The sequence below is a fragment of the Daphnia pulicaria genome, chromosome 1 (genome assembly GCF_021234035.1).
Source record: "Daphnia pulicaria isolate SC F1-1A chromosome 1, SC_F0-13Bv2, whole genome shotgun sequence".
NCBI classification, from domain to species: domain Eukaryota; kingdom Metazoa; phylum Arthropoda; class Branchiopoda; order Diplostraca; family Daphniidae; genus Daphnia; species Daphnia pulicaria.
This window is the reverse complement of record NC_060913.1, coordinates 7,637,831-7,664,912: the sequence shown is the minus strand read 5'-3', so window position 1 is coordinate 7,664,912 and position 27,082 is coordinate 7,637,831. Positions and strand designations below refer to the sequence as shown.

Sequence of the window (27,082 nt, the reverse complement as noted above, 5' to 3'; positions counted from 1 at the left end):
TTTACAAACGATCTCGAATGAATCGTTGGGTCCGACAGTGCTGCCGTCCTGGTGGCGGAATTAAATGGTACGCAAACCAAGGGGGTGGATATATAAGGAAAAATACCGTCAAGGACATGCCGGGTGGTGGGGGGAAACAAAACCTCTCGACGCGCGCGGCCTCTGTGCTGTGCTGCTGCTGTCGGCCATCACGGCCATCACTCGCTTTCCGTTCGCCTTGCCGTTTGCACGCCATCCAAACTCTCTCTCTCTCCCGCTTGTCACACGACCGACCGACCGACCTTTTCACCTATTGCGTTTCTCGACGTTGTTTGGTGTGTGTTTCCTTCGTAACCGTACCCTGAACGAGACAACAATTTAACACTCTTTGTGTTTGTGTTTGTGAGTGTGTGTGTGTGAGTGTTTGAGTTTGAATATGTGCACTTTGAACGCGATTGACGTTTAGCACTTACCAAATTTCCACCATCGGCGATGGATTGAACGTTGCACTTTCTCCTGATTGGATTGGCCGTTTTGATTTTGAAACGATTATTAAGTTATTTTTTTGTGGTTCAAAACCAATTGGGTCTGAGTGTATGAAACTCTTGTGAAATTGTAAACTGGATGTCACACGTGCAACGGACTTGATTTCAGGAAGAAAATTTCGACAATCAACTTCGAGTCAGTGTGTGCTGACTCAATTGCAATTTGTTTTTTTAATTACACACTGTCGTCGCTCATCATGAAGGCTTCACTGTCAATCATCAACCGGCTCCTTTGGCTCCTGCTCCTCTTCGGCTCATTCCCAGGTAAGACCCTTTCATCACAGTATATCCTACCTACTTCAAACGTTTAGTTGTAATCGCTTCAGAATGTCACAAACTCGTCTGACATTGCTTTGTATATAACGTTATTATCATCATGACGAGAGAAATGTCGACATGAATATTATATAGATTCATTTCCACATTACGACGACTACGCCCAGGTTTGTTGTCGCCTTGTTTTTTTTTTTTACGACGGTCGTTCCAGCTCGACTGTTGCTGTTACCACACGATTTTTTCGAGGGGTTCCATGGGAAAATCACTGCCACTCTGGTTGTATTTTTTGTTGTTGTTGTTGTTGTTGGTCTCGCCCGCTGTGTTTATGGCAATGCTTATCACATCAGCACCAGCTTTTCTTCGCGAGCAACAGTCCTTTCAAGTGTGTGTGTGCGGGTTGGCACGGCCCTTTTTGATGCATTTCTGTTTTACGTTTGCGTGTTTTGTAACTTTTGCTGCTGGGCTCCGTTCTCTTTTGTCCAGTCATATATGAAGAGAGGGCGGTCTGCGCAGTTGATTGCGGAAATTTTTCTTCTTTTCAGGGTGCTTTTTGTGCATATTACTTTTTCTTGGCGGGCTTTTTAAACGGTACTTAACCCAGAAAAAAAATATATGTACGCGTGTATTATATTTTATATGGACGCCTGGCTTATGATATGTTCTTGACGTGTCCTCATTGCCAAACGGTATAGCCGTTAGATCCCATTACGAGACATTTGATGGCCCGGAATAAATCGCAGTAATACTTTTCGATTCAATCTCTCTCTTTCTCATAGCTCCCCCATACAAATAGGTAATAGCTTTCGGCGGGAATTTTACGAAATTGGACAGGGAAACAAACTTTTCGGTCCAGGGGGTATTATAGTACTACCTTTCTCGCTGAATAGGTATTGAATAGACGGTCTGATGCCATGATTGGAATATATCGCCCGGCTGTTTTGTTGATGTGTGACGCGTTACCTTGGAGAAACTTTTTTCGCCGCGACGCCAAAACTTTTTCTGGTTGGGGGGCGATTTTGTGTTTTTTATTACATTAAATGATTCCCCTTTCAGCCGACCGTTTTTCAGTTGCGGGAATGTCGGGTGCGTGCCTTACTGCGACAAGCGAGCGACAACAGGGCGATGGGGTGGCAGCGCTTCAAGCCACACATGCACACACATAAATAAACGAGTGCGAGTCAATATTTGCGGCACGCCGAGCAAAGCTGCCACCGCTATAGTCCACACACCGCACAGCTTTGGCTGCTCCTGGCACCGTGAATATATGACGAGAGGAAAATAAATTTACCCAGCACAGCCCAGCTCCAAAACGGCCGTGCCGAATCGAACGGGGGGGAAAACAAACAGCCGCTTATTATCAAATGTTTTCCACTTTTTTTTTTTATTATTTAAAATATTCTATTAGGGACCGACCACCCCTCTCGATCTTATCGTGTTTTTGTTAGCGGAAAGAATTAGCCGCTAAGCGATTGAATTCCCCAACTCTACAACTGGCGGTCGTGACGTTGATGGGAAGTCCCTCAAGAGGACGTCGTCATCGATTTATGTCCTGTCATTGTTAATGTTACTAAATTCAATTGACCACATTTTGTGTGTGTGTCTGTTTTTTGGAGGGGGAGAATTTCATTCTGGCCAGGCAGACCATGTATATATTTACCGACAGTCTGTAATCAAACTTGGAAGCCCCTCATATAAAAGGGCGATGATTGCTCTATGAAAATCGGCCGCAGGCTCGCTGATTCGGCGCGGGCCTTTCAAACGTTTTTCAACGCTGACTGTGTGCGTTCCATCGGGACCGTCAGTTCTCCCAATTTTGATCTTTACATTTCACCGGGTTTGGATGTATGAATCCTCATTCCCCTCTTCTCTCTCTCTCTCTTTATGTTCCCCATGGAAACATCAGGGTTACATTGTTGTTGTTTCTCTCGTCCCGCGTTCATTCCCGCCGCCGGATGAACACTGCTGGACGACCCGTGAACCCCCCGTTATTCCATTAACGTCTCATTCGGCTTCGCTCTCTAATGAAAAGTTGATTCAATATTGTGCCCTCATTTTCCCCTCCTCTCCCCTTTTTTTTCTTTTCTAAACAAAGAAGAAAAGTTTGTTGATTGGTGAATAATCAATTGCTGATTAAAAATTTGCATAGAGTGTGCACTGAAAAATTGAAGGAAAAAGAAGAAAAAAACATTTATCGGAAATTCAATTTCTTCTTTATTCCCGGCCATTGAGTGAAATTTGTTTCCAGTTAAGAAAACACGTTCCGAACTCAAAGTTCTGGAAAGATCCCTATAGTGCTAGCTGGCCCCTAAAGAATTTAAAAAGCTTGATAGCCTTCCCTCGTAAGATTATAATTGACTGTTAACAGGCGAAGCGCAAAGAAAATCGAGAGATATCAATCCATTATTAAATGCTCCTCATCTTTTATCCAAAGTATTGATTCGGTAGAACGAGAGGGGGTCCAAAAAAAAAGAAAAGAAAAGGGGAATAATAATGTGAAGAAAGAAGAAAAAAGAGACGATGATTTCACGACTGGACGATTATTCAAATCGTCCCAATTTGAGATGCGTGACATCTGCCCCGTTCTATCGGGCGCAGCTCTCCTATTGCCATCCGCCGTGTATAATATCGCCGAGAATTTAAGAAAAAAGGACCGGGTATCTATATATATTTCGATTCTTTTTTTCTTTCTTCTTCTTCTTCTTCTCCCCTATTTGTAATCTTGTTCAAAGTCCTGAAACCTCTTAATTGGGAGGAAACCAGTGAAAAGAGAGACCGAGAATAATGCTACAGAGAGAAGAAGAAAAAAAAGGAACTCAAACGCTGAGCCGAAGCAGCTGGAAAACAAGGGGAAAAAAGGGTTTGGGGAACGACAGGTTGAACGAGCCTAGATAGTGTTTCCGGTCCCGTGACTCATGTAGAGGCCCAATTAAATTCTATTCGATATATATACACACAGACCATGTGTGTGTGTGTGTGTGTGTCCTTTCCTCGTGTCTCTGCATTACACAGCAGCAGTGGGATAACTTTTCATTCCTCATCTTCATTAAACTTTCGTCTCCCCGGGGCGGTTGGTGGCGGCGGCAAGCGAAGGCGTCGGTAGGAGAGATGCAGATTGACGTCGGCCCATGGTCTTTCCGCTCTAGCTGTTGCCATATGTCTCTCTTTAGCTTTGAGGAAGTGAAAAAAGAAAGAAGAAGAGGCGTTATTGCAGCCGGGGAGCGCCGGGCAACAACACACACACACACACACAACAGGAGCTCTCATCAATACCAATGATCGATAATTGATTTAAAGAGCTTCAGACTAGCTAGCGCTAGCTAGTCTACCCGCCACCGTGAAGCTTAACAGGGAGGGCAGACTTATTACGACACCGTGACAGCCCCCCGACCACGTCGGCACGCTCCTTTAAATCATCCCGAGAATTTTGTTATTTTAAGAAAAAAGAAAAAGCCAAAAAGGCCAAAAGAAATTTACTGGAAAAGGAAGTTGCCGCATTCCAGGCTGGGCCGCAAAAGTTTAACGTGGGAGGATCCGTAAGCTCATTTGAGGAACAACCCGTAATGAACTTAGCGGACGTGTTTTCCAGTTGGCGCGGTGCAGCGCACACACACACACGTGATACATGATTTAATTCCAATCCGCTAGAGAGGACGATCCTACTATACTCTTAAGGGCTTCTTTTCTCTTTTGACGTTTTGTGTTTCTATGGTTTTGAACATTTTTATTTTTCTGTTTTGAAATCTCCCGCGGGCTTCAAATTTCAATTCCCCGTGAATAAATCAAATTGAAATTATTCGGCCCGGTTTTTTTAATTTGTTCGTCATGTTTTGTTGTTGTATTTCTGACTTGAAGATTGGAGGGAAATTTCATTTGGGAGAAATCGTGATTAGACGGAAATGCGATAGGATTCCATAGGAGGCCTGTGCGTGTATGTAGTTGTTTGATGACAGCTGGGAATTTTTATTTTGTCGTCCTTGTGTTTTTGTTTTTGACGATCCTTTTTCTCATTTCCTCCCGGCATTCTCTTCTTATGCATTTCGGACAACAATAACAACTGCAGGAGCAGCAGCCAGCGAAAAACAGGGTTTCTTTGATTCCCGATCCGCTCTAGATCCTACTGGGATGCTCATTCGTTAGCCGCCCCCTCAACTATTGTCTGGTGTTCCTGTTTACACGAACAAGAGAGAGAGGCCGTGGATCCGTGCCTTTGCTTATCTCTGGCCAGTCAAAACGAACAATGAAGACGGTCCAGACAGAGTCTGAACAAAAACAAGATAATAGAAAAGAAAAGGACAAGAACCAACCAAAACAAAAAAAATCCCAGGGTTATCTTGACGTGACTATATTCGAAAAATGTTTGCGGACGTCAGAGTTTTTGCAGAGTTCTTAAAAAAAGGAGGAAAAAAATACGGAATATCTGCATCGGGGGTGGCGAAAGAATCGGTAAACACGGAGGAGGAGTCCACTAAATCTTGGGTTCAGGGGAGAAATAAAAAGGATATGGATGATGGGTCGTATATAATCGATCCTACTGCAGCTCTTCGTCGGATGTATATATATGCCGGGTTGTTGACTAGAGAGACGAGTGAGAAGGGGGGCTGTTGTTGATACATGGCAGTCGTCTCTCTGCGATGCTCACAGTTCTCGACATATCTGAGTTTTTCTTTTCTTTTTTCGCCAAAGAGTTTTCACGAAGAAGAAGAAGACGGAGGAGAGTAGTGATGGACCTGCCCCTACTCGTGTCGTCCATGGGGGGAAAGAGAGTTGAATAAATGTATATATATACAGTATATACGCTACATCAGACATACACGGAACCTTTTCCATCCTTCCGGTGCCCGGACGTTTGGGGAAAAACGAGCGAAAAAGACAAGGCAAAAAGGGGGGGGGGAGTAGTTGGAAAAGAGAATTGGTACAAGAGGGCACGTATTCCAGCTCCTTTCATATACTCGACGCGATCGAGTCAACATCCTTTAGCATTCTCTTTTATTTTTCCATTTTAGTTTGATTTTCTTTTTCCCTTCTTCTTCTTCTTCTTCTTCCTCTTCTAGACTCTTTTGCCCATTCTCCGGATGTGATTCAACAGCTTTTATGCAGTCAATTCCGTCTCGAGTTTTCTATACTGGCGTGCTCTGGCGTCGTGAAAAAAAGGAGAAGAGGCGAGAAAAGACGGATGAGCACGAACTTGTGCTGAAAAGTCGCGAATTTCTTCTTCTCTTCTCTGTCGCATCATTTTCAGAACATTCGCCATGGTCGGCACGAGTCTTTTTTCAATTGACGTCAATCGACACGTCATCAATGACGCCTGTGGTGTTAAGTAGGGCTAACAAGGTCCTAACGGCTGATGGCCAAAAGGACGACCCAAGTTGAAGCCGCAAAGTTTCGACATCGGCCTAACCTTTTCCCCCGGATCTGCTGGCAGAGAGAAAGAAAAAACAAACGAACGGATCGCATTGCCGGCCAGTTAAGGGGATCAAGCGGGTCCGACATGTTTCTGCTCCAATAAGCGCCGACTGTGTGTGTGTGACATCACCCACCGATTTTGACACAAGTCCGAATCAAATAAAGGCCTAAAAGAGAGGACACACTTTCCGGTCATTTAATACGTAATCGGATGGCCTTATCCGGTTTGAAACGATTCCATTTTATTTCGGGGTTCGACTATTGTGTTTCGTCGAGCGAAAAAAGAAAAATTTCCAACCGATTGTTTGTTCTTGTTTGAAGATATCACGCTTTTTTCACCATTTACGAATGTATGAACGAGCCGAGTCTACACTGAGCGAAAAGTCGAGAGAGAGTTTCGTATATCTATATAACATGCACAGTAGCAGTAGCTGTGCATATTACATGGGAATCCAATCTGGCGTGTATAAATGTAGTAGCGCCTCCTTCTTTATATAAGGAAATAAAAATGAAATTCAACTTTTTCTTTCAAAAAAGGGAAACTCTACGCATTTTGAAGTTCAAAAGGTTCTTGCCCATGTATTTTTCATTCTCTCATGTGTGCAAGTGTGATGCTTCGTACACCTAATGGGAAGTTTTAGATTCCTCTCTTCTTCTTTTTTTTATCTTTTTCGTTGGGGTTTTTCTTTCCCCGGCAACGCGAGATGGAGGAGAGACATTTGACATTATTACTCGCATCAAGAGCTACGTGTAAATGTTTATTCCCTGCAGAGCAAAGAGAGAAAGAACTAAAGAGAGAAAAAGTCTTTTCTTTTTATTAGCGAGAGCCTAGTGCTCACGTATGGAACGAAAGAGCGTCTCTCAACTAAGTGCTGCGCATCACCGGAGAACAAACAAACAAACAAACACAAGACGAAAAGAAATGTTTTCTTCCGCATGTCATTGTTTCAATGCCAAAATCTAAAAAAGATGTAGTAGGAACCCCACCCCCAAAAAATAAGTTTGCCCAATAGATGGAGTTGTTCCTTTTAATGTTAAAAAAAAAACTACAGTAACAATCATTATCAATCACCAATGTATTAGTGGTCAGAGGAAACAAAAAAGTCTCTTGATGGAAACCATTCGATTTCTCTGTCATCACTCACTTTCTTCTTGCTCGAGGATGTGACGTGACCCGCTTTGAACTTTTCCAAGACGATCGCAGCAGCTGAAACCGGTTATATACCTTTTGCTGTTGTGACAGATCTGCCGATCCCATTGTCTCCGGCATTTGAATAGCTGCTCCCTGTTATGATTTTGTCTTATAAATATCTTGTGTATATTTTCTTTCCCCCCTACATCACACAAAACCCACCGAAAGTCTTTCTTTTTTTTGAGAAAAAAGCAGCGGCTTTTGATGGCTGTCTATGTCTACTGCGAAAGAGAGATATTGATATCGACATATACTATATTTATATATATAGTCAATCCTATATATAAATATATATCCAGCCAACTATTTTTTTGACATTCTTTTCTCTCTCTCTCCTTTTTTCCGCCTTTTTTTTCTTCTTTTTGTCTCCATTTTTCAGCGTCTGAACTGTTGGCAGTAATATACAACGTAGAATGGGGGGGATTTCGCTGACGTGAACTGAAATTGAATGGCGCCGAAAAAAAGAGATTTTCCAATGAAAAAAAAGTTTAGTTTTCCTCTCAATGTCGTCTCGATTTTTATGTGGGCGATTCAGGGCGACGACACTAAATAGCGGTGAGCAGTGTGCATAATAATAATCAGGGATAATTCGCTATTCGTTTCCGAGAAACTGGGAGGGCAGAGACTTTCAGCCGAAGGAGAGCGATGGCCAATAGGTGATAGTGTACGCTTTTAAAATTGTGAACATTTTTTTTTTCTTTTTACTATGGCGTATATAGTGTTATTATAGATATATATAGTAGTATTACGTTGACAGGAAGAATCAGGGCCATGAAATATAGAAAAAAACGAAGCGGGACGCGCTTCATAGCCATCGAAAGCATAAGCCTATATTTCAATGGTCGATCAAGTTTCCGGGCAAGGACGACGGAAAAGCTTTTCACTTTCACTTGGGCGAATTTAATCGGCTTTTGCCCTGTCTTCGACGAGACAAGGTTCGGAAATCGTCACTGCGACACGGGACGAACGTCGAACGTTTTTCTCCTTTTTCTTTTTTCAAATGAAAAATTGAAAAATGGCGCCGAGAAAATTGGAATCACGACCTACGTGGGTGGGTGGGGGGGGTCTGGAGAAAGAATAAAGGAGTGTAAATAAAATGAAATGACGAAGGCCCCACCAAAAAAAATAAAATGAAGAAGCGAGAAAATTGGGTCAGCAATCGGAAGAGCAACATCACAAACAAGCAGAGCTTGATTTTTCTCAGTCTTTCTTTCTGCGAGAGACCATCAACTTAAAAGAGAGAAAGAAAGAAAGAAAAAAGAAGTCGATTTGATTGTCTGTTGTGTATACCAACTTCCCCTGGCGGGCCTTGTTATTTCTTTGCCTCTCCCGTGTTGATATTTGGCGAACCTTTTTTTTTTGTTTTCAATTTTTTGTTTCTCGTATTTGCCGTTTTATTGTGCCGCCGCAATCGCCAAACTTGTTTGCTTTTTTTTTACCCCCAGACAGTGCCGCCCGTTGAATACAAACGTCGGAGAGAGAAAATGAAAAGTTGACGGTTTCCCCACTCCGCGCCCGCACACTTTTTTATTATTTTTTCTCTCTTCAAAAGAATTTCTCCTAATGAGAGTCTCTCTCTCCTTTGACGTTGTGTTATTGTTATCAAATGAATCGCCTTCCGCCTTGTTTAACCAACGAGTGCAGCAGCAGTCGCTCCTCCGCTGTCTGTGTGTAATGTTGCCATACACACAGACAGAGAGAGCGTCAATCAAGAGAGTTGTGAGGAAGACACAGACACACGCGTAGTCGAGTGTGTGTCAACTCTGCGGGTCTGACTGAGCGCTGCTCCTGCGTGAACCTCACCCGACTTCTGCTCCGTTTATTATCAAATCGCGGTAGCAAAATGAGACAAGCCCACCCCCTCCGCGCTAGCGAGTCGTCGTCGTAGTAGTAGACTAGTAGTCGACACTCGACTCCAACTTGCACCAAGTTTCTCTACCGGCAATCACATTGCCCGGCCAAACGAGACAAGTCGGCCAAACTTTTCCCGGCTATTCGTCATTTCCCATTTAGTCACAGGTGGCGTTCGGGGTCTCGGGTTTTATCCCAATTATCAACCCATTTGTTTTTTGTTTTTGTTTTGAATTGAAATTAAGTTGACGACGAATATTTCTGGAACAAAATCTGAGAGTTGGAAAGTCGATGGAAGGTATATCTACGACGGGGGGAAACAAAATAAAGCGAGTGAGAAGGGGGGGCCCGGGAATCGATCAATATTGGTTGTGCCAGGGCTGATGTCTGACGCCTTGAACGAAAATCGTTATAGACGGTTCTCTATGTGTGTGTGTGTAGGGGGGGGGGGGTTTGGTTGAAGCTAAGGAAGGAATGGTGGTGGTGGTGGGCTGCTGTCGTTCTATTCATTTTTGATTCGTTAGACACGGGAGGCCCTCAATATGTCGCTTCAGATTCCTCCATCAACTCCCACACACTCTTGTTGTTGTATTTATTTTTCTTCCTCTCTTGATCCCTTTGTTGTTCGTTGTTATCCTTGTCATTTGGGAGAGGGGGCTGGTTGGTTGGTAGGGGGGATTCCTTATAGCAGATTGTGATGTCTGTAGTCCTTTGAATCCTCCGCAACCTGACGGTCTATCTCTTTTTCTCTCCGTCAATCCAATCAGGAGAAGACGGAATGGAGGAATAAAAAAGGAAAAAGAAGAAGAAAAAGTAAAAAAATACTGTCCCGACCGACCGCCTTTGTCGTGAGGTACTTGCCGTCAGGTCGAGAAATTTCTCTCTGATGTCTTGTGTGTGTGTGTGTGTGTAACATAACTCCGGGGGTAGATCAAGGAGACTTTGGCGTGCCACTATTATTGAATTGTTCCAGACTTGGTAGTCGTCGTCTGAAGACACACCAAGGAAAAACTCTCTTCTCCGTACAATTTTCGTTTTTATTTTTTTGTATTTTAGACGGGGAGGGGCTAATAATAACAGTCGTATACTCGTACGTGTACCTCGCCTATATCTTCTTTTGTACGGTGCGTGTTTTTTATTTCGTCTCACTCCTATTACACGTCCACTCTACACACACACAAAATGGAGAATCACTGCTCGTGTGTGTGTCTGTGTGTGTATTGAGGTAGCCCAGCTGTCGAGTTGAATCGACCGCCTTCACACACACACGCCATCTTCCGCCCCAGTCCCGGCCAATCCGACAGAGATGGAGAGGGGGGGGGGAAGAGGTTTGCGGATGCTGCTAGCTGCCATCTTTAGCTTCTTCTTCTTATTATTTTCTTTTTTTTTTCGTATTTCCTCGTGACCAGCAATCGTAGATGATGTGAGTTACGTGCGCTCTGTCGCACTATTTATATAAATAGTCTGTCCTCCTCCTTTGCTCTGCTCTGCTCTGCTCTGACACACAGCACACAGAGTGTGTAAGGAGGGAGGACCGCTATATTTTATAGAGATGTGTATAATATGAAATCGAGCGCTAGCTGCGCGGGAAGGACTTGTCGCTATTAATTCCATCGGGAACTTGTAGCCCTTCGACTCTCCAATCTTCTTCTATTCTCGCGTGAGTCGCCCAACTCTCTCTCTCTCTGTACGTGTGTGTGTGTGTCCGCCGAGGACATTTTATTGCACGTTTTCTGTACCCCCCATGATAGATAGATTGCGTCAGAGAGAACGATAGCCCGGCCCAGCACCACCCTCTCCTTTCAATGTCTCGGATTTATCCAGCGTGGAAAAAAAAACAAAAAACAAAAAAACTGACAAAAGTTTTTCCCTGAGATTTATTTGGAATTTATTTTTATTTATTTTTTTTTATTTTTATTTTTTCTTCCTGTCCTCGGTCGGCGGTTTTTGTTTCAGACTATTTTTCCGGGTCGATGGAGCTCTCCGCTTTTTTCCCTGTATACCTATTTTGTTTTTTGTCTGGGCCCAAAAAACGTAAACGTATATAGAGTATATACGACTTATACGTCGACACACACAAGAAAATAGTCGACGGGTGGGAGACACGCCCCTCTCGGTACGGAAAGAGGCTTGATGGATGGCGGCACGACTCTTTCTTATTTTTCTTCTCCTTCTTCTTCTTCTTCTATTTGTTATATTTGTGAATGCGGGCATTTCCCTTGTCATCTCGGATATAGAACGTTCCGATAACTCTTCTTCTTCTTTTCTTATTATGTTTTCCATCTTGTCGTTCCGTGCGACGACTCGCCCCTTAATTAAAAAAATGGCCAGAAAAATAGAATGCCAATATATATTATATACAGTATCTACTACGCGACAACATTTGATTTAGGTTAAAGGCAGAGATAGCTAGAGTAATACCAAAAGGATCACTGGGTGGGAACACAAAAAAAGGGGGAAGGAAGGAACTTTCACGAAGGAATACACAACGTTAGACGTCAAGAGAGAAGATAAACCTTGTGTATATATACATCCACCTCCTCAAGTCAAAGTTTCTCCCGAGATCTGCCGAGTATCTGAAAAGTCTTGGAATGGAATAACGAGAATCTGGCAAGGCAAAAGGAGAGTTGTGTTACATGCACACTTTCGGCTTGTTCACAGGGAACGCAGCTAGAGATAGAGAGCTTGGATATAAGAGAGGGTGGTACACCGTTGATCAAGCCAATCAGGAGTGACTTGTTGTTGATGTGTGCCGGAAGAGAAAGAAGGAAAATCGAGAGAGAGAGGGTGACTACTCCGAGGACGGATGGAATTTCAATAGAAACTTGCTTCAGCTAAAGATAGAATGACTTGATATAAAAGAAGATGAATAACAAGACGGGTAGGAGGGGGGAAACGAATCTTGTTGCTTTTGGGGGAAAATACGGAGGACAACAGTTCAAAGGCAACCCAGCAGTAGGAGCCGGCAGGAGCCAAATAGCGAAAATTCGACTTGTGTGTGTTGCTCTCGCTCGCAAGGTACGAAAAAACTTGTTATATGGCGTGTCGAGATCGTCGTCGACGTCGACGTCGTCAACGCTGTCGACTTGTCGTGTCAGTTCCGATTCGCTGAACCTTCTTCTTCTTCTTTGGAGCTTCTTTCTCCATCCTTCCACCCTTTTTACGTTCCATTCCCGACAAAGTTACGTGCCCAGCACACACACTTTTCTTCTTCTTCATCTTCTTTCCACTCCCGTCCGACTTGTGTGTGTGTTGTATAGCCCAGCCCACCTTTTAGATTATATATACCTTATAGAAAAGGATCTATATACTTTGACAAGGAGCGACGGTCGATCCCTTTTGTGTCCCGTTTTGTTTGATTCTCTTCCACTTCGACACGCTCCGCATGTTTTTCTTTTTTATTATTTTCCTCCTTCCTGTGGGCTCATAATAATAACAGTGACTGGCGCATAGATTTCGGTCGAGTTGCTTCTACTACGTCTTAGTAGTAGTAGATCGTTTTCCCCCCTTTCTTTTTTGGTGTGTGTCTGTGTGTGGGACAGGTTTCTGTGTAAAGGATACGTCCGGCCGGGTTTCAATTTTCACGTCTTTTGACGACCTGTCAACACCGCCGTACGCAACAATCCGGCCGTCGGTCGCGGTCAATGAATAGATTCTGAAATTGGATATATGTGCAGCAACGAGGAGTTTTTATATACTACCATGGCGAAATAGTAGTAAGTGGTTGCACAGCAGTCTTTGCAGTCGTTGGTAACAGGTCGAATTTGATTGGGCGTATACCGGTTAATATAATCAACTCCATTCAAGTATGGCGGGGGAGAGGGGGGAGTCTCAATCAGAAAAACTTTATTATTACAAATCTGGCACATTGTAGCCATCGAATAAATCGAATAATAATAACAGCAATAATAATAAAAAGGACCGAATCGATATTATTTATAGTTGGCTGGAAGGCTCGGATTAGAAAGAGTATATCTCGACATACGTGATATATATCTGTCTGTAAGAGTTGCTCCAGTTTCCAGGGCTGGAAAAAGAAGAATCTCATTGGTCGGGAAAGTAAATATTAAGAGGCAAGTTGGAGAGAGAGAGAGATGAGATGAGAGCCTTTGAATGTTATTCCACTTCTTTATTGGATGTTGTGGGTGTTGCATTCGCCGGTTGCTGCTGCTGCTGCTCCTCCGCTCCTCCGTGTGTGTGTGTGCCAGTCAAGTTTTTCGACACGAGCAGAAAAGTTCACAAAAGACAAAAAGGGAGAAACAGCAGCAGAGGACGTATAATATAAGCGTGTGTAATGCCCTACGATCGATTCCGCTCCAATTGCTTTTATAACTCTCATATAACTACTACTATAGCACGTTCCTCTTTCTTCTTCTTCTTCTCAACTCCCCTTCCCGTTTTATTTGGCCCTGGTGCGGTGTGCGTTTTTGATGCGGCTGGCAAAGTTTCGTGAAAAAGGGCGCGTGTTTTGAATGAACTATGACCACTTTTGAATTTTCGGTCTCGCCCGGGAGTTTTGAACGGCGTTATTATTTATTATTAATTCGGGCTCGATCGCATAGTCTCTCGGATGAAGACATTCTTGATCAAAACTCTCTCTGTAGGAGTTATCAAATAAATGTGAGCTCAGTATACATATCTATATCTATAATTGATTGAATATGCCAATCTAATTGTAATCTAGAATCCATTAAGAATATATAGGCGGGTTCCCGGGGCGCATTCTGTCCGCACTTTGTTTCAATCTGGTCGCCGCGATCTGTGGAGGGTCTGGTCTGCTCCGATTCTTTCATTCTTTTTTCCTTTCATTTATTCGTGCTGAGCTCATGAAACGCAATGCTGCTGCCATTCTTCTTCTTTTTCTTTCTGTTCCGAAAGATATAGACACACAGCACGAAGGACGTGAGGCTGTGTGTGATGTAATCTCTTTTATTGGTGCGGCACAGGCGGAGAAAGCCGCGCCCGCGATATCAATATAATGCGGGAATCCCATTGCGTTGGGTGCCATGGCTGGTGGTGGGAGGGCACAGTCCGGATTCGCGCCCCAACTATCTCCTGATGATTTAGATCCGATTTCGTCTCTTCTTTTTTGCCTTTTTTTCCTATTCTCCTTTCCCATGGCAGACCCCAAACGACCAATGAGGAGCGGCTATATCTGCGACGTACAATAGGCATTGACCCGAGGAGTTGCAGTAGATCAAACGTCGTCACAGCCAAGAGAGAAAGAGAAAGAGAAAGCGGAGAAAGTCTTTTATTACTCCTATAAATAGCTCTGATGATGATCTATGTAACTCTGATATACTGGGGCCCTTGATTGCCAAATGATGATGACGATATTGTTTTTTTATCTTTTATTTTTGGTTTCTTGTCGAGTGGGTGGGGGTGCTACTGATGCGGCTGGAGTCCGCACAAATCCAGCCGACGGGGCTACACACACATTTTCTCTCTAATAATGGCAGTCGCAGAAAAGCAAAAAGAAAAGTAATAAAAATAAAAGAAGAAGAAGAAGACAAAGCGACCTGTAATAGTGTAGTAGCAGTCTCTACTGTAACCAATCAGTTGGCTCGTCTGTCACCTCTCCCCGACGTCGTTAAGGAACAGAAAACCATGGGGATAGTGAGAGAGAGAGAGACTAGCAACCTAATGTAACATGGACCTGTGCTCTCTGATTGTAACCTTCCATGTATATATTATATATTGAACGACAAAGAGAAAGAGAGATAAAACACGAACCAGTCGCTACGTGTATAGTTATATATATATATATCAAGATGTATGGTCTCTCTCTTTCTCTTTTGTGTTTTTCATTTCTATAGTAGCCAGGCTGCTGGTAAAGCTAGAATCTTTTGTTGCTTTATAGTACATATATATATCTATACATATATATCTATACACTGGCGGGTTCTATTGATTTATGTGTTATTTTCTTCTTCTTCTTTTTGAGTCTTTTTCTCTCCTTATTCGCAACAGTTTCTTTCATTTCTGGTTTCTTTTTTCTTTTCTATTCTCCGGCTCGGTTTTTTTATTGTATAAAAAACTTGGGCACTGCCTGAGCGACCACCGAGTCTCCATCAAGCATTGTCTCTCTCTTGTGTAAGTCGTTGCTCTGTGTTACAACACACACACACACACACACGGGATGGAGAGAAAGAAAGAGAAGAAAACAAGAAGAAATAAGAATTGATTTCACGTTCGGTTTCGGGGCATCGTTATAGACAGCGAAAAATGGCGGCGCTTTCAAAAGCCCCTTTCACCATTTTCGGTCGCCGTTGTTGTTGTTGTCGTTGTTGTTGTGTTGTTGGGGGATGACGTGTGTTTTTTGCTATTTTCTTTGGCTAGTCTTCGTTTTGTTTTTTCTGATCTCGTAAGAAATAGGAGGGACAGACGAAATCACGCAAACACACATGAACCGTACCGCGCGGTCGAAAGCCTTTTATCTTTTTCTCCCCCTTACGGAATACATTAGCCAATCGATATGTAGTGTATAAGGAAATGACTTGGAAGTGGCCGGTCAAATGGCCTTTACCGTCCTCTCATCTCACCACCAACCCTTTGATGAACGACATATCTTTGACCCGGTTTCGTTTTGATGTTCAACAACTTGTCTCAAATCTGAATCGATTTTTTCCACCTTTTTTTGGAAAATCAAAGGCGGGAAAAACCAAGAAACAAAAATCCAATTCCAATTCCAATATGCTCGACAGAGGATGTAGCTGGATAGCAAATAGCTGTCGTCTAGTCATTAGAGTTGCGCATGCAAAATAGATCCGGCCCCAAGTTGTAAAGTATTCTCGGAAATCTCGGCTTGTTATATCTCCCCTACCAACCAACCTACCAACTCCTCCTTCATCTTCAGACGGGGGGCTTTATTAGCAATGCTGAAAAGAGAACTCCGATACATCAACTTTGATTTCCTTTTTGAATCTCGACTGTTTGATATTTATGTATTTTTTGTTTTGCAATCGTGGCACGTTTTTTCTTGTTTCTTTTTTGGGGGGCTGAACATGGAAGAAAAATAGGGGAGGAGCTCACATTTTCCCGGCAAGCTCAAGACGTCAAAAGCGCCAAGAAGAAGAAGAAAATCGGCGTCGGCTGGTGGTAGAAAACCGCGGGTTGTGCAACATACATAAGAGGGGGATCTAGAGAGAAGCAGCAGCAGCCGGATAGAGCCGGAATCAAGATGGATATGCGTTGCTGCTGCTGCTGCCGGGTATATAGTCCGTGTTCATGTCCGCCGGCCTGAATATATATACTACACACACACAGAGTCTAGTCTAATAAAGAGATGGAGAGATGGATAGAACTGAGGGAAACATAAATTGCTTCGATGCAATAGCAAAAAGCGCCGAGAAAGACGGAAGAAAAAGTTAACTTGGCCTGCCCGTCCGCTCTAGCGTGAATCTACTCCGACGGCTGCGAGATTTTGACGAGTAGAAGAAGAAGAACCAAGGAGAGAGAGAGAGAGTTCCAATTGCAGCAGTAGATCTTCTTCTTCTTCTTCTTTTTGCCCAGCTGCAACTTTTTTCCTCCCCTCAGCTCCTAGCCGCTGCCTCTGACGGTCTCCGCTATTCTCTTGATATGCGAATTGGATCGCCTTGTTCGCCATCAAAGGCCTCCTCTCGATGGCGCATATATACACACACTACCAGTGAGTGAGTGGCTTTGAAACTGGGCCAAGTCGCTTCAAACTCCTTTTTTTAAATTTTCTAGTCGAATCAAAGGGAGGAACCTCTAGGTCCCTCCTCCTTTGAAAACAAAAGTTCACAAAAAGATCAAATAAAAATACCATCAGTTGTATAACCAGTAAAAAGAGAGAGAAATAAAGAACAACCTCCGTGATGATAATGATGATAGAAAAGTGAAAGACTATGAGACTCTTGTTTGCGCTCGGCTGGGCAGCACTTGGCTAACGAGCGGTTCCGTTCTTTGACCTGCGACCGCGCCCCCTTCGTCGTCCTCGTTCTCGTCCTCGTCTCTTCTGTTTTGAACCCGCCTGGGAAGGGACTTGCTCGCATGTCACTTCAAGTTTTGGCGTGTGCGCCAGTATGTCTTCCCTCCTCCTTTTATTTTTATTTTTTTTATTTTATTATTTTGTGATGATTTTTATGTTTTTTTATTTTCACTCTCTCTTGAATATCCGCCGCGGTTAGACGCGCTCCAGTGAACCACCAAACCCGCAGAGGAGGAGGAGGAGGACATGTCAACTATAAAATCCAGCGGGAAAGGAAGTTGGTCGCTTTTGAAATCCGTCGCTTTTCCGCCCCAGAAAGACCGCCGCACCACACAGCCAAGAGATGATTACTCGACATGTAGGAAAGGAAAGAACAAAAAGAAAGAGGGATCTCTCTAAGGACTCATTATCTAGACTATCTCGCGGTGATTACACGTCGTTCAGTTGTTTTTCAAACGGGAGCGCGCGCTGCGCTGCATGTTGACGTGGCGTGTCAAATCGCTCGCCATCCAGTTGGATCATTAAGGAGCGGAGCTCTCTTTTCCGCTCTTCCAGCGTATAACAATGCCCTTGGCTCCCTTTCTTTAATGGATATTCTTATTACCCACCCACCCCACCCCAGTCTCCTATATATCCTCGAGAAAAATTTTTGGGGAGAAAACAAAAAACAAATTCCGGCCCGGATGAGCGGCATAAAATTTATTTAGTGGAGAAATTCTTGTGTTTATAGTAGGCGAAATGGGGGAAACTCTACTAAAAACGAATCTAGCGATTTTGTCCGGATTTTGTGAATATCAAATTTAGAAGAGCCCGGAAGAGCCGCTCAAGGGTTAATTGGAGGCCCCCTATATTTATTTTATTTACATATTCCATCACGTCCGCCACGTCGGCTTCCAGTTCGATTGTTTCCTGTTTGCAACATGGATAACGAAGAGATGAGAAAGTACCCCGATAATTTGATCTTTTTCGTCCCCCATCTCGTCATCGAAAGTTTGGACGATATGTTTTGTTTTTTGAACTCCCGCCATTAGCGCTGTCACATTATTTAGCCGTTTGCACAACACTCAAGTCCGATTAGTAGTCTCCCTCCAGTTGCCCTTTTTGGAGATTTTCTCGGTATCTCTGCCCACGCTCTAGCGACAAATTTACATGCGTTACAGTCTAAACCCACACATACACAGAGAGGAAACGTACCTTTCCAGTGCCGTACGTCGTTTGTTTCGTCCCTCATGCCACCGAGATCTTGTTTTCCCTTTTGGTTTTTCCATCCGGAACGAGTGAACGAGAGAAGCTCAAGAAACCGTCTGAGACTCTCAACTGCTGGGGGGTTGGCGGTAGAAATCGGTTAGGAATGCCGTGAACCCAAAATGCGTAGGAGTTGTCTAAAAGTGGAGAATGCAACAGTGTATTATCATAACGGATGGAGCTGGAACAAGTTGGGTCGAGTCGACATTTCGGGATTCAAACGATGCCATCAATGTGGAAAGTGAACTGGCGAACGATTAAAAACAGCAGTCGGTCTCGTTTCTTGTCTCTTGTCTGGTGAATTTCCATTTCGAAATTTATGTATTCAGGGCGATGCGACGTCCTTTTTTCTGCATTCAGAATGGGCAAATGATTTCGAGATTTTCCAGGAATTTCTAAATGCGAATGTCCTGGAAATTTAGTTCTTTTTTGGTTTTTTTTTTTGTATTTTCAAACCCATGTGACGCACACACACGCTGCGCACACAAATGTGTGGCAGCTCAGCTCAGCTCGGCATGACACAATGTTGCATAATAAGAGAAGCCGAAACCCCCGGTCCCGGTTGGCTTTTCCGGATTTGGGGCGAGTCGAGAGTTAAGGTATTGGTGTCTTATTAAAAGCCATAGATTCCGCGGGGCGCGGTTGCATTACACAGTCAGCTGACTTAAGGGGAAAAGGAGAGATACTCCGGATAGCCTGGAGCTGAATTAGCGCATCGAGAAACCGTAAACCCCATCTCATCGGGAGTAGCCAGCGTGTATACATAAACCAACCAAAGCTAACCCACCAGCAAAACTGGAATGCCGGAGCAGCAGCAGCAGCAACCGAGAAAGAGGAAACGCTATATTAAATTGTGTAGTAGACATGTGTACATACATATATGCACATGATATTCCTTCGCATGTGTAATACACATGTCGCCCTGAGCCCGGCAGGAAGGTTCAAAGGTATAACATGGCGAGTTGAGATGGGGGGATAGGTTTATTAGTCGTAGAATGTGAGATCTCTGTCAACCTAACATGACCCATAGATCAGAGAGAAAACAAGAGAATAGCCAAGCTGCTGTTCTGGTCTTTTGGAAAAAGAAATAAAAAAGGAGAGCCGGCAGCGGCTATGAATAATTGATCGCATATTTATTTTTTTATTGTTGGTCTCTTCTTCTTCTGTTGATATCTTCCTTTTTTGTCTCTTCATCTTTTGACGGCGCCCGTAGTCCCCGTACACGAGACAACTGTGAATATAAATAGGCGACATATTCAACTAACAAGTCTAGACGTTTGCATCTACGTATACAGTATAGTACACACACACGGCAGCCAGGAGAAAAAAGAAATAAGACAAAATGCTTTTAGCTGTGCGCAATTTTTTGGTAAAGAAAATATAAGAAAATAGGGACGTCGGCAGGTTGCGTAATAAAAAGTGATGGAGCAGCTAGGGGACCCAAGTGGATCTACCGACATTTCCAGCCCCCCCCCCCCCCTCCCCAACCCGGATTAACATACAAGGTTCCTATATAGAGTATAGCAAGTCAGCCAGACTCTTTTCTTTTCTCATTGGTAGTTTATTTTTTATATTTTTTTTTTCCTGGCAGATTCTGACAGACTTGCTTTTGATCAAGTTTATTTTGCATGAATAGTAGAGAATAGTAGGAAGAGAGAGATTCGCCGGGTTTTCCCCCCTTTGCGAGTTGGCCATCCATCAATGTGCAAAGGAGGGGTCGGCTGCTTCTGCTGCTGCTGCTGGGTGCCAATCTATCAACTCCTGTTTATCTAAAGTGGCCAGACAGCTGCCACCTACCACTAGCTCTAAACATATTGAGAGATATATACACAGAGAGAGAGCAGCAGCCCAGTCGAAGCTTTTGATCCGCCAACCTGAAAAGTGAACTTGGGAAGGCGGGAACTTCAAAAAAAGGAGATAGAGGGGGGATAATAAATACGAAAAGACGCGGAAACGTCATGAAGGATTTGGCGGGTGGATTTGGCACAAATCAAATAGAAAATATCCGCCGGAAGGAAAAGCGGTGCGGCGGCGTCACTTTGCCGCTTTTCAGACTCATCGGCACGGCTTTACTTTTTCCCCCCGTGTTGCTTGTCTTATATTTGCCATCGACAAACAAGCTGATGAACGAGACGATCCTCCCTATAGCTCTCCCTTCCATCTTTCAGAGTCGTACCCCCAAAAAAATAAAGTCCGGCGGATAGGAGGAAAACGACGGACACGACCGCAACCATCTCTCTTTGGGTCGACGTGCGTCTGTGTGTGTTGACTTATCGATCCGCACCGGCAAAAAGTTTATCCTTTTTCTTTCCTTCTTCTTCATCTGCCTTTTATCTTTACATGTGTATCTACGTGTACAACCGAGGAGGAGAGATGTTGTATGCGCCCCGTGCATGTCGATTGGGTAAGGGATGCCGGTGGTTTGTGATCCGCGGAAGAAGAAAAAGAAAAATGGGAGGTCGACGTTGTAAATAGAAGAAAAGGGCCGAGGGTTTTCATCCATTTCGTTGCGCGATTTCCGTTCACGGTAAGAGAGAGAAGGATTAGGTCATGTGTGTACTTTGGCGCCCCGTAGTACGTATACGCCAATTCTAGTTGTCTTTATCTTCTTCCTTTTTTTTTTTCAAGTGGAGATGGTTAATATCGGGTGATGCCAACCGTGAAATTCGTTGCTCTTTTCTTTTGAAAAGAACCGAGAAGAAAGGAGCCTAAAAAGTCGTAAACACGGCGAATGTATAAACACATTCCAACTTTCGGGCAAGCTTTCAACATTCAATCGATCGCTGCTGCCAATCTTCTCTCTCTTCTCCATCCCTTTATTTATTATTCTTTTTTCAGCTTTTCCTTGGTTATATATTTTTTGGGTTGGAGTTGGGCCGATTTGTCGGCTCTTCTTCTACCAATTTACGGGTGTCGGGCAATCGGCCAATACACTCTGCACCGTTACGTACACACACTTTGTGCATATTATAGGCCTCCCCCCCTCCACCCATTTTGCCGTACACAAATGGGCCCATTTTGGCTGCAATTCACGTCCAATGACGATGAGGGGAGAAAATAAGAAAAAACTACAAAACTAAAAAGGAAAAGAAGAAGAAAGAAAAAAAACGAGAGTTGTTGCCTTTCCTTGTCGCCAATGACGAAGAGAAATGAGTCGGCAAGGAGCCCGTCAACATTGTCGGATGATTTAGGATGTGTAGGACTAAACAGTGGGCCGGGAAAACATGGCCAACGCAACGACGAGGGACTCTCTCCGTGCTTGGTTGGCCGGTCTCTGATATACCTAGTCTATTGGAGCGTGTTTTTCTCTCCGACCCCCCGTCACGGACAATCGACTGGGGGATAGATAGATTGATTTATTTATCTCTCTGTTCAAAGATGTATAGTGTGCATTATTCCGTTTATATGCGCTGGAAAACCTTGTCCGGTCATCCCCCTCTTTTTTGTGTAGACATTGTCGGTTAGGATCATTTTTTCCTTCTTTTTCTTTTCCTGTTGAAGAGCTGGGCAAAACGAATAATTTACGCTCGTCTATACCGAGTGATGTATGTGTGTGTGTACCTACTGTTCCGCCAGACTTGACTGTTGGATCCGGAAGGGAGGAAAATGAGAGAGAGAAAAGGTCCTTGTGACTCCGCTCGACTAACTATCCGCCTCGCTCCTCCTCCCGGAGCGGCTTTCCGCTTGATCTCATAACGTGCAGATGTATACCGGGGACGACATTGAAAGCTGGAGGCGATTTTCACGTCTCCGTGAGTCTTCTGCGACAAAAGAGGGGCCAATGAGATGATGCGGCCAACGAAACGTGAATTTTCTCCTCGAACCCGTGAAGCTAACGTCCTTGCTTGACAGCAGCATTTCACGAAAAAGGAAATTTTATTTTTAATTTTTTGGGGGAAAAATAAAAATAAACTCACGTTTCTAAGACACGTTGAATTTTCTCAAAAGTATTTTTTCTCAGAAAAAAATAATGAATTTGACATTTTAACAATTTTCTTAATTAGATTCTTTTTTTCTACATTTTCCAGGTCAATTAACAACGTCAGTTTCAGGAGCTTCGGTCGTTTCGGATTTATGGAGTCCTAAAGGGGACTCGTCTGGCCAGCATCAGCACTCGGTGTCGCTCTCTCACGACGGCAAGGCGCTGGGCGCCAGCGTCGGCAACAACATGCCGTCGTTCGACGTGTCGTTGCCACTCAACGTGACCACTCAGTACGGAGCTCACGCCCATCTTGTCTGCCGAGTCCAGGATGTTGCCAACAAATCGGTTCGTTTTGCCCAGCTACTTTTTCCACCCCTATATTGTATATCCTCCTTATACTGTACTATCTACTCGCGTTGGACGGTAATTAATTGGCCGGCTCACTCACACTCTCACTCTGCTCGTTCACACGTCCACATTGTAGGTCTCGTGGGTTCGCAAGAGAGACGGCCATTTGCTGACGGTCGATACGGACACGTTTATAGGCGACGGCCGATTCCAAGTGCACCACCCGGCCAATTCTGACATTTGGACGCTGCACTTGAGGGCCGTTCGCGGCTCCGACGCCGGCAAATACGAATGCCAAGTTTCCAGCGAGCCCAAGCTCAGTCTCGTCTATCAATTAAACATTGTCGGTGAGATAATACATCATTAATGACATTTGGATGAACCTTTGTATTTACCTTTGCCGCCCCCTCGCCCGTCTATTACTACTTGTTCATCATCAAGGCGAGGGGGGAGATTGTGTAGTGAAAATCATAGCTCGACTAATTTTCATCCTAAAAATGTATCATCATCCAGTTCCGCAGGTGGAGATCAGAGGAGCTCCGGACATTTACGTCATGGCCGGTAGCGGTGTGGCGCTGCATTGCGTCATTTCGGGGCTGATTGAGACGCCGCCCTACATTTTCTGGTACCACAAGACGGAGCGGATCGCCGGATCGGCTCTCGAAGAGTCCCGCATGTTCGAAGGATCTAAAGAAGCCGCAGCGCTGGCCTCATCGGGTCCGTATTTTTTTTTTCATTCTTTAAAATAAAATTTTGAAACTTAAAAAATAGAAAAATGGAAATCAAATCAATATGATCGCCAGCAGGCGCTACGAAATACGGATGGAGCGCCCGCGTGACCCGCCTGGGACCCGACTCACTTCTGGCAGTCTTGAACGTTCCGCCGGCCACGCCCGACTTTGCCGGAAACTATTCGTGTGGACCACCTAGTCTCCAACCGGCCAGCGTCACTCTCCACGTTCTAAATGGTACAGTAGGCCCGTGTACACACACAAAGTGCTGTTGGCTGGATGGATGGCCACAGCAGCCGGCCGTCCAGCTGGTGTTGCACTTCATTTCTTTTTTCTTTCTCTTGCCGCCCGGCCCCATCATTTCCACGAAAAGCGAGGAACCGTACACTCCTGTGTCTCTCTTAGATATTGACGGATCGCCGGGTGAATTGCTAAGCTGGGCAGGCCGTCCTAACACACAGGACTCTATAAAACGCTTTTTTTTTCTTTTCTTATTTCTTTCTGTCCGTTTCGCTCTCTCAAAACCCGGGTTGAATTGGCTTAATTGGCCTATCCGTCCCTGTGCCGTTCCGTTCCCAGTCTGATTCCGTAAGTGGCGCACGTTTGTTCCGTTTGACTTTTCTCTCTACCGACGTCCCGACGCCAATCTTTTCGACTTTAGCACCGACGGGCCGGTACATGCGGGTTCAAAACGGCGGAAAACGTCCGACACACACAAACCTCCATAGATCGGCAAATCCATAAAAACCTTTTTCTTTTCTTTTCTTTTTGTTTTTGAAAGAAAAGGAAAAGAAAATCGACTTTGGCTCTCTGCTGTCGGTTGGGTGGTGAAGTCCAGCTGAGCGGACACAATCTTGTTAGACAACGGACCTTGTACAGATGTTGTATAAACAACAAGCCAGAAGCAAACAGAATAAAGAAACTTAAACAACTTTCCAAAAAAAAAACTACAAATAGAAATAAATACTTTTTATGAGATGGGGGGTCCTTATACATATACTTGCCCTCCGTCCCTCCCAGTGTGAGAGAGCGTTCTTGCTGGACGTCCGTCAACACCGGCAGGGTCTCTCTCTCTCTTAAAAAACACAAACAAGTCGCGGTCGTAAAAAAAAAACAAAAGAAGAAAGAAAAAGATAATAAAATAATATTTATTTTCATTTTGAACGCAGTTCACGCGCGCGCCATTTCGACCGTGAACGCGGGGTATAAAGCGGCTTGAAATGTGATGGCGTGTCACCGCCGCGGCCCGATGATGTATGGGAGACTTTGATGGGCCGGCTGGGGCTCTCTCACTGTCGCCGATCCTGGAGATAGATGGGCAAAGGGAGGGGAGGAGTTTTCTTTCTTTTCTTTTTCTAAAGCTCCACCCACCTTTGGCATTCGTGTCCTTTTGATCCGGCTGCTATCTCTAATGTATTATTACTATATAGTTCTATTTCCGTGCAATTTTAATGTTTATTTCACTCCGGTCGGTTCAAGTTCGTGAGACTCCTGGCGTTCTCGCCGGCTAAAAATAATCAATGCCGTCGTATATATGGGAGGGAGGGTCGCCGAAATTTTATGTCCGGCACGAAATGTCGGACAAAGTTTGGCCATTGCACCTCGCGACCTCTTTGGCGACGTCGAATAAATCTTGTAGAAAATCTACGTCGTTATTTTTTTATTTCATATAAAAAGTTGGGAGAGAAGGTGGGTGTGTCCACCTGGGTAACTCGATTCGAGGGAATAACACGGGCAGGATGAACACACTCTTTTTTTTTTCTTCTTCAAAATAAAATCATTAAAAAATTGGACGGAGTATCCAGGACGAGTCCAAAGAAGAATTTTCTTTTTCTTTTCTTTTTCTTTATTTTTTGTTTTACGAAATCGATCTTGTTATGTTGCCCAGGTCTCTAGCGAGCTTCTTTACGTACTGTTCCACTCCGGTCATCAAAGACTGCCCCCCGAAGGTTTCATCCAACTAAGGGGAAAAAGAAATAAATAAAATGAGATTTCTTTCTTTCTTTTTTCTCTCTCAAAAGTCAACGTAACGATGAAAACTAGCAATGTCTCCGCGTGCCCCGAGCTATTTGCAACTGTCTTAGCAGATGGGCCAGCCGGCGCACCGTCGATTCCTCCAAGGACGTGGGCAGCAGCAGGAGTTGCTCAAATGTCAAGTGCTATGTCGGTTCGGTCTCTCTATGTGCACATTGGAAGTTGATCCGCAAATCACGGATGGATCCCTAGTTGCGTGTGTAGCTGGCCAGGGGGGGGGTTAGCTAACTGTGACTTGACACTTGTGCACATGCACTACTACTACAAATCCATTGGACATCCCATCCATCGGAAAGAACCGTTTGTTTGCATGTTGTACAATTAAATTGCGACCCCCGGTTTGGCTGGGCTATTCGAGTCAGCCGAGTCGGATGGGAGAGCCCGATCCTTACCCCCCGCCATTTTAGTCGTATCCTGGACCTCCTTTTCCCCCCATCTGATAATAACCGAATCACTATTGCGTATTGGCTTTGACAGGGGAGCAGCCGGCGGCCATGCAACACGGGAAAAACGGCGGCAGGGGCGTTGTCGTCCAATCGGCTTGGACCTGGTGGACGACGGCTTTCGTGACTCTGCTCTTGATGGCCGCCACCAAATGGATGTCGGGCTACTCGGCGATGGCCAGCGAGAACTGCTTGCCGCTGGACGACGAAGCCTGGACGCCCTCCTCCTGCTCGGCGCTGGCAGTCGATGGTAATTTGACACCAAACTGTTCGACCGATTGGGCCGTTTCACCAATCTCCAGAGGTGGAGAGCCGGGCCAGGCTACTAAGCCGCTCGACTCTTTCTCGGCGGCGGCGGCGGCGGCCGGACAAGACGTGCCGTCACGATGTCCGATGATGATGATGATGACGACCCACTCGGCACGCAGTTCGTGATTGCCGAACCGTCTGGGAGTTTTTTCTTTCTTTTCTTTTCTTTCCTCTTTTTCGGCTGTGTGGGAATAAACGAAAGGGACGCGTGCGGGTCTGTAAATATATGAACAACGTTGGCTGGCAAAACCGATAGCGAGGCGCAAGAGAGAAGTGAAACGAGACCTGGTGGTACAACGTTGAACGTTATTGGCTATCTAGATAATCTAGACACATTTTTTGAAAATTTTTTTTAAACTTCATTGTATAATTAACTTTATGGCGATGAAAAAAAAAATCCCATCCATCTCTGCTAATACCCCTCCCCTCTATTTCACCACCCTGTTCTCAATTACATAATACCATTGGAGGCAAAAGAATAATAAAAAATGATGACGAAAGAAAAAAGAAATAAAATTAAAAAAAAAATGACACAAAAAGGTTTATTACAACAAGACATTCTGGTGATTATTCTGATGCGTTTGTACATTTCCTATAATAAAATGTTTGGCCATCACATATATACGCGCCACCGGCACCCTTATTTCGAAAAAAAAAAAAAAAAAATTATTTGTCACCCACTTCCTATTTGTTGTGTATCATCCAATTGCATACACCGACTTGTGTCATGTTTTGTTATATGATTATGTTTGTACTAACCAGACCGGGATTTCCGAATGATGACAAGTATACATATTTAATCATTGTTACCGAGTTTGGGAGTCGTTAACCATTCATTACAATTTATCGACCA

The 27,082-nt window shown here is 44.3% G+C and overlaps 1 protein-coding gene across 4 annotated transcripts; it reads left to right on the top strand.

Annotated features, from left to right (window-relative positions):
* LOC124324165 lies at positions 1-27,082 on the top strand. Of its 4 annotated transcripts, none has more exons than XM_046784368.1 (6): positions 1-788; positions 22,471-22,709; positions 22,849-23,059; positions 23,226-23,429; positions 23,516-23,680; positions 24,613-26,063. In XM_046784368.1, exons 1-6 carry the CDS (start codon positions 722-724, stop codon positions 24,660-24,662), a joined length of 936 nt encoding a protein of 311 aa, XP_046640324.1. In that variant the 5' UTR covers positions 1-721; the 3' UTR covers positions 24,663-26,063. The 4 variants fall into 4 exon arrangements, with proteins under 4 accessions (XP_046640324.1, XP_046640325.1, XP_046640322.1 ...); XM_046784369.1 differs by having other exon boundaries at positions 3-788; positions 25,332-26,063; XM_046784366.1 differs by having other exon boundaries at positions 98-788; positions 25,955-27,082.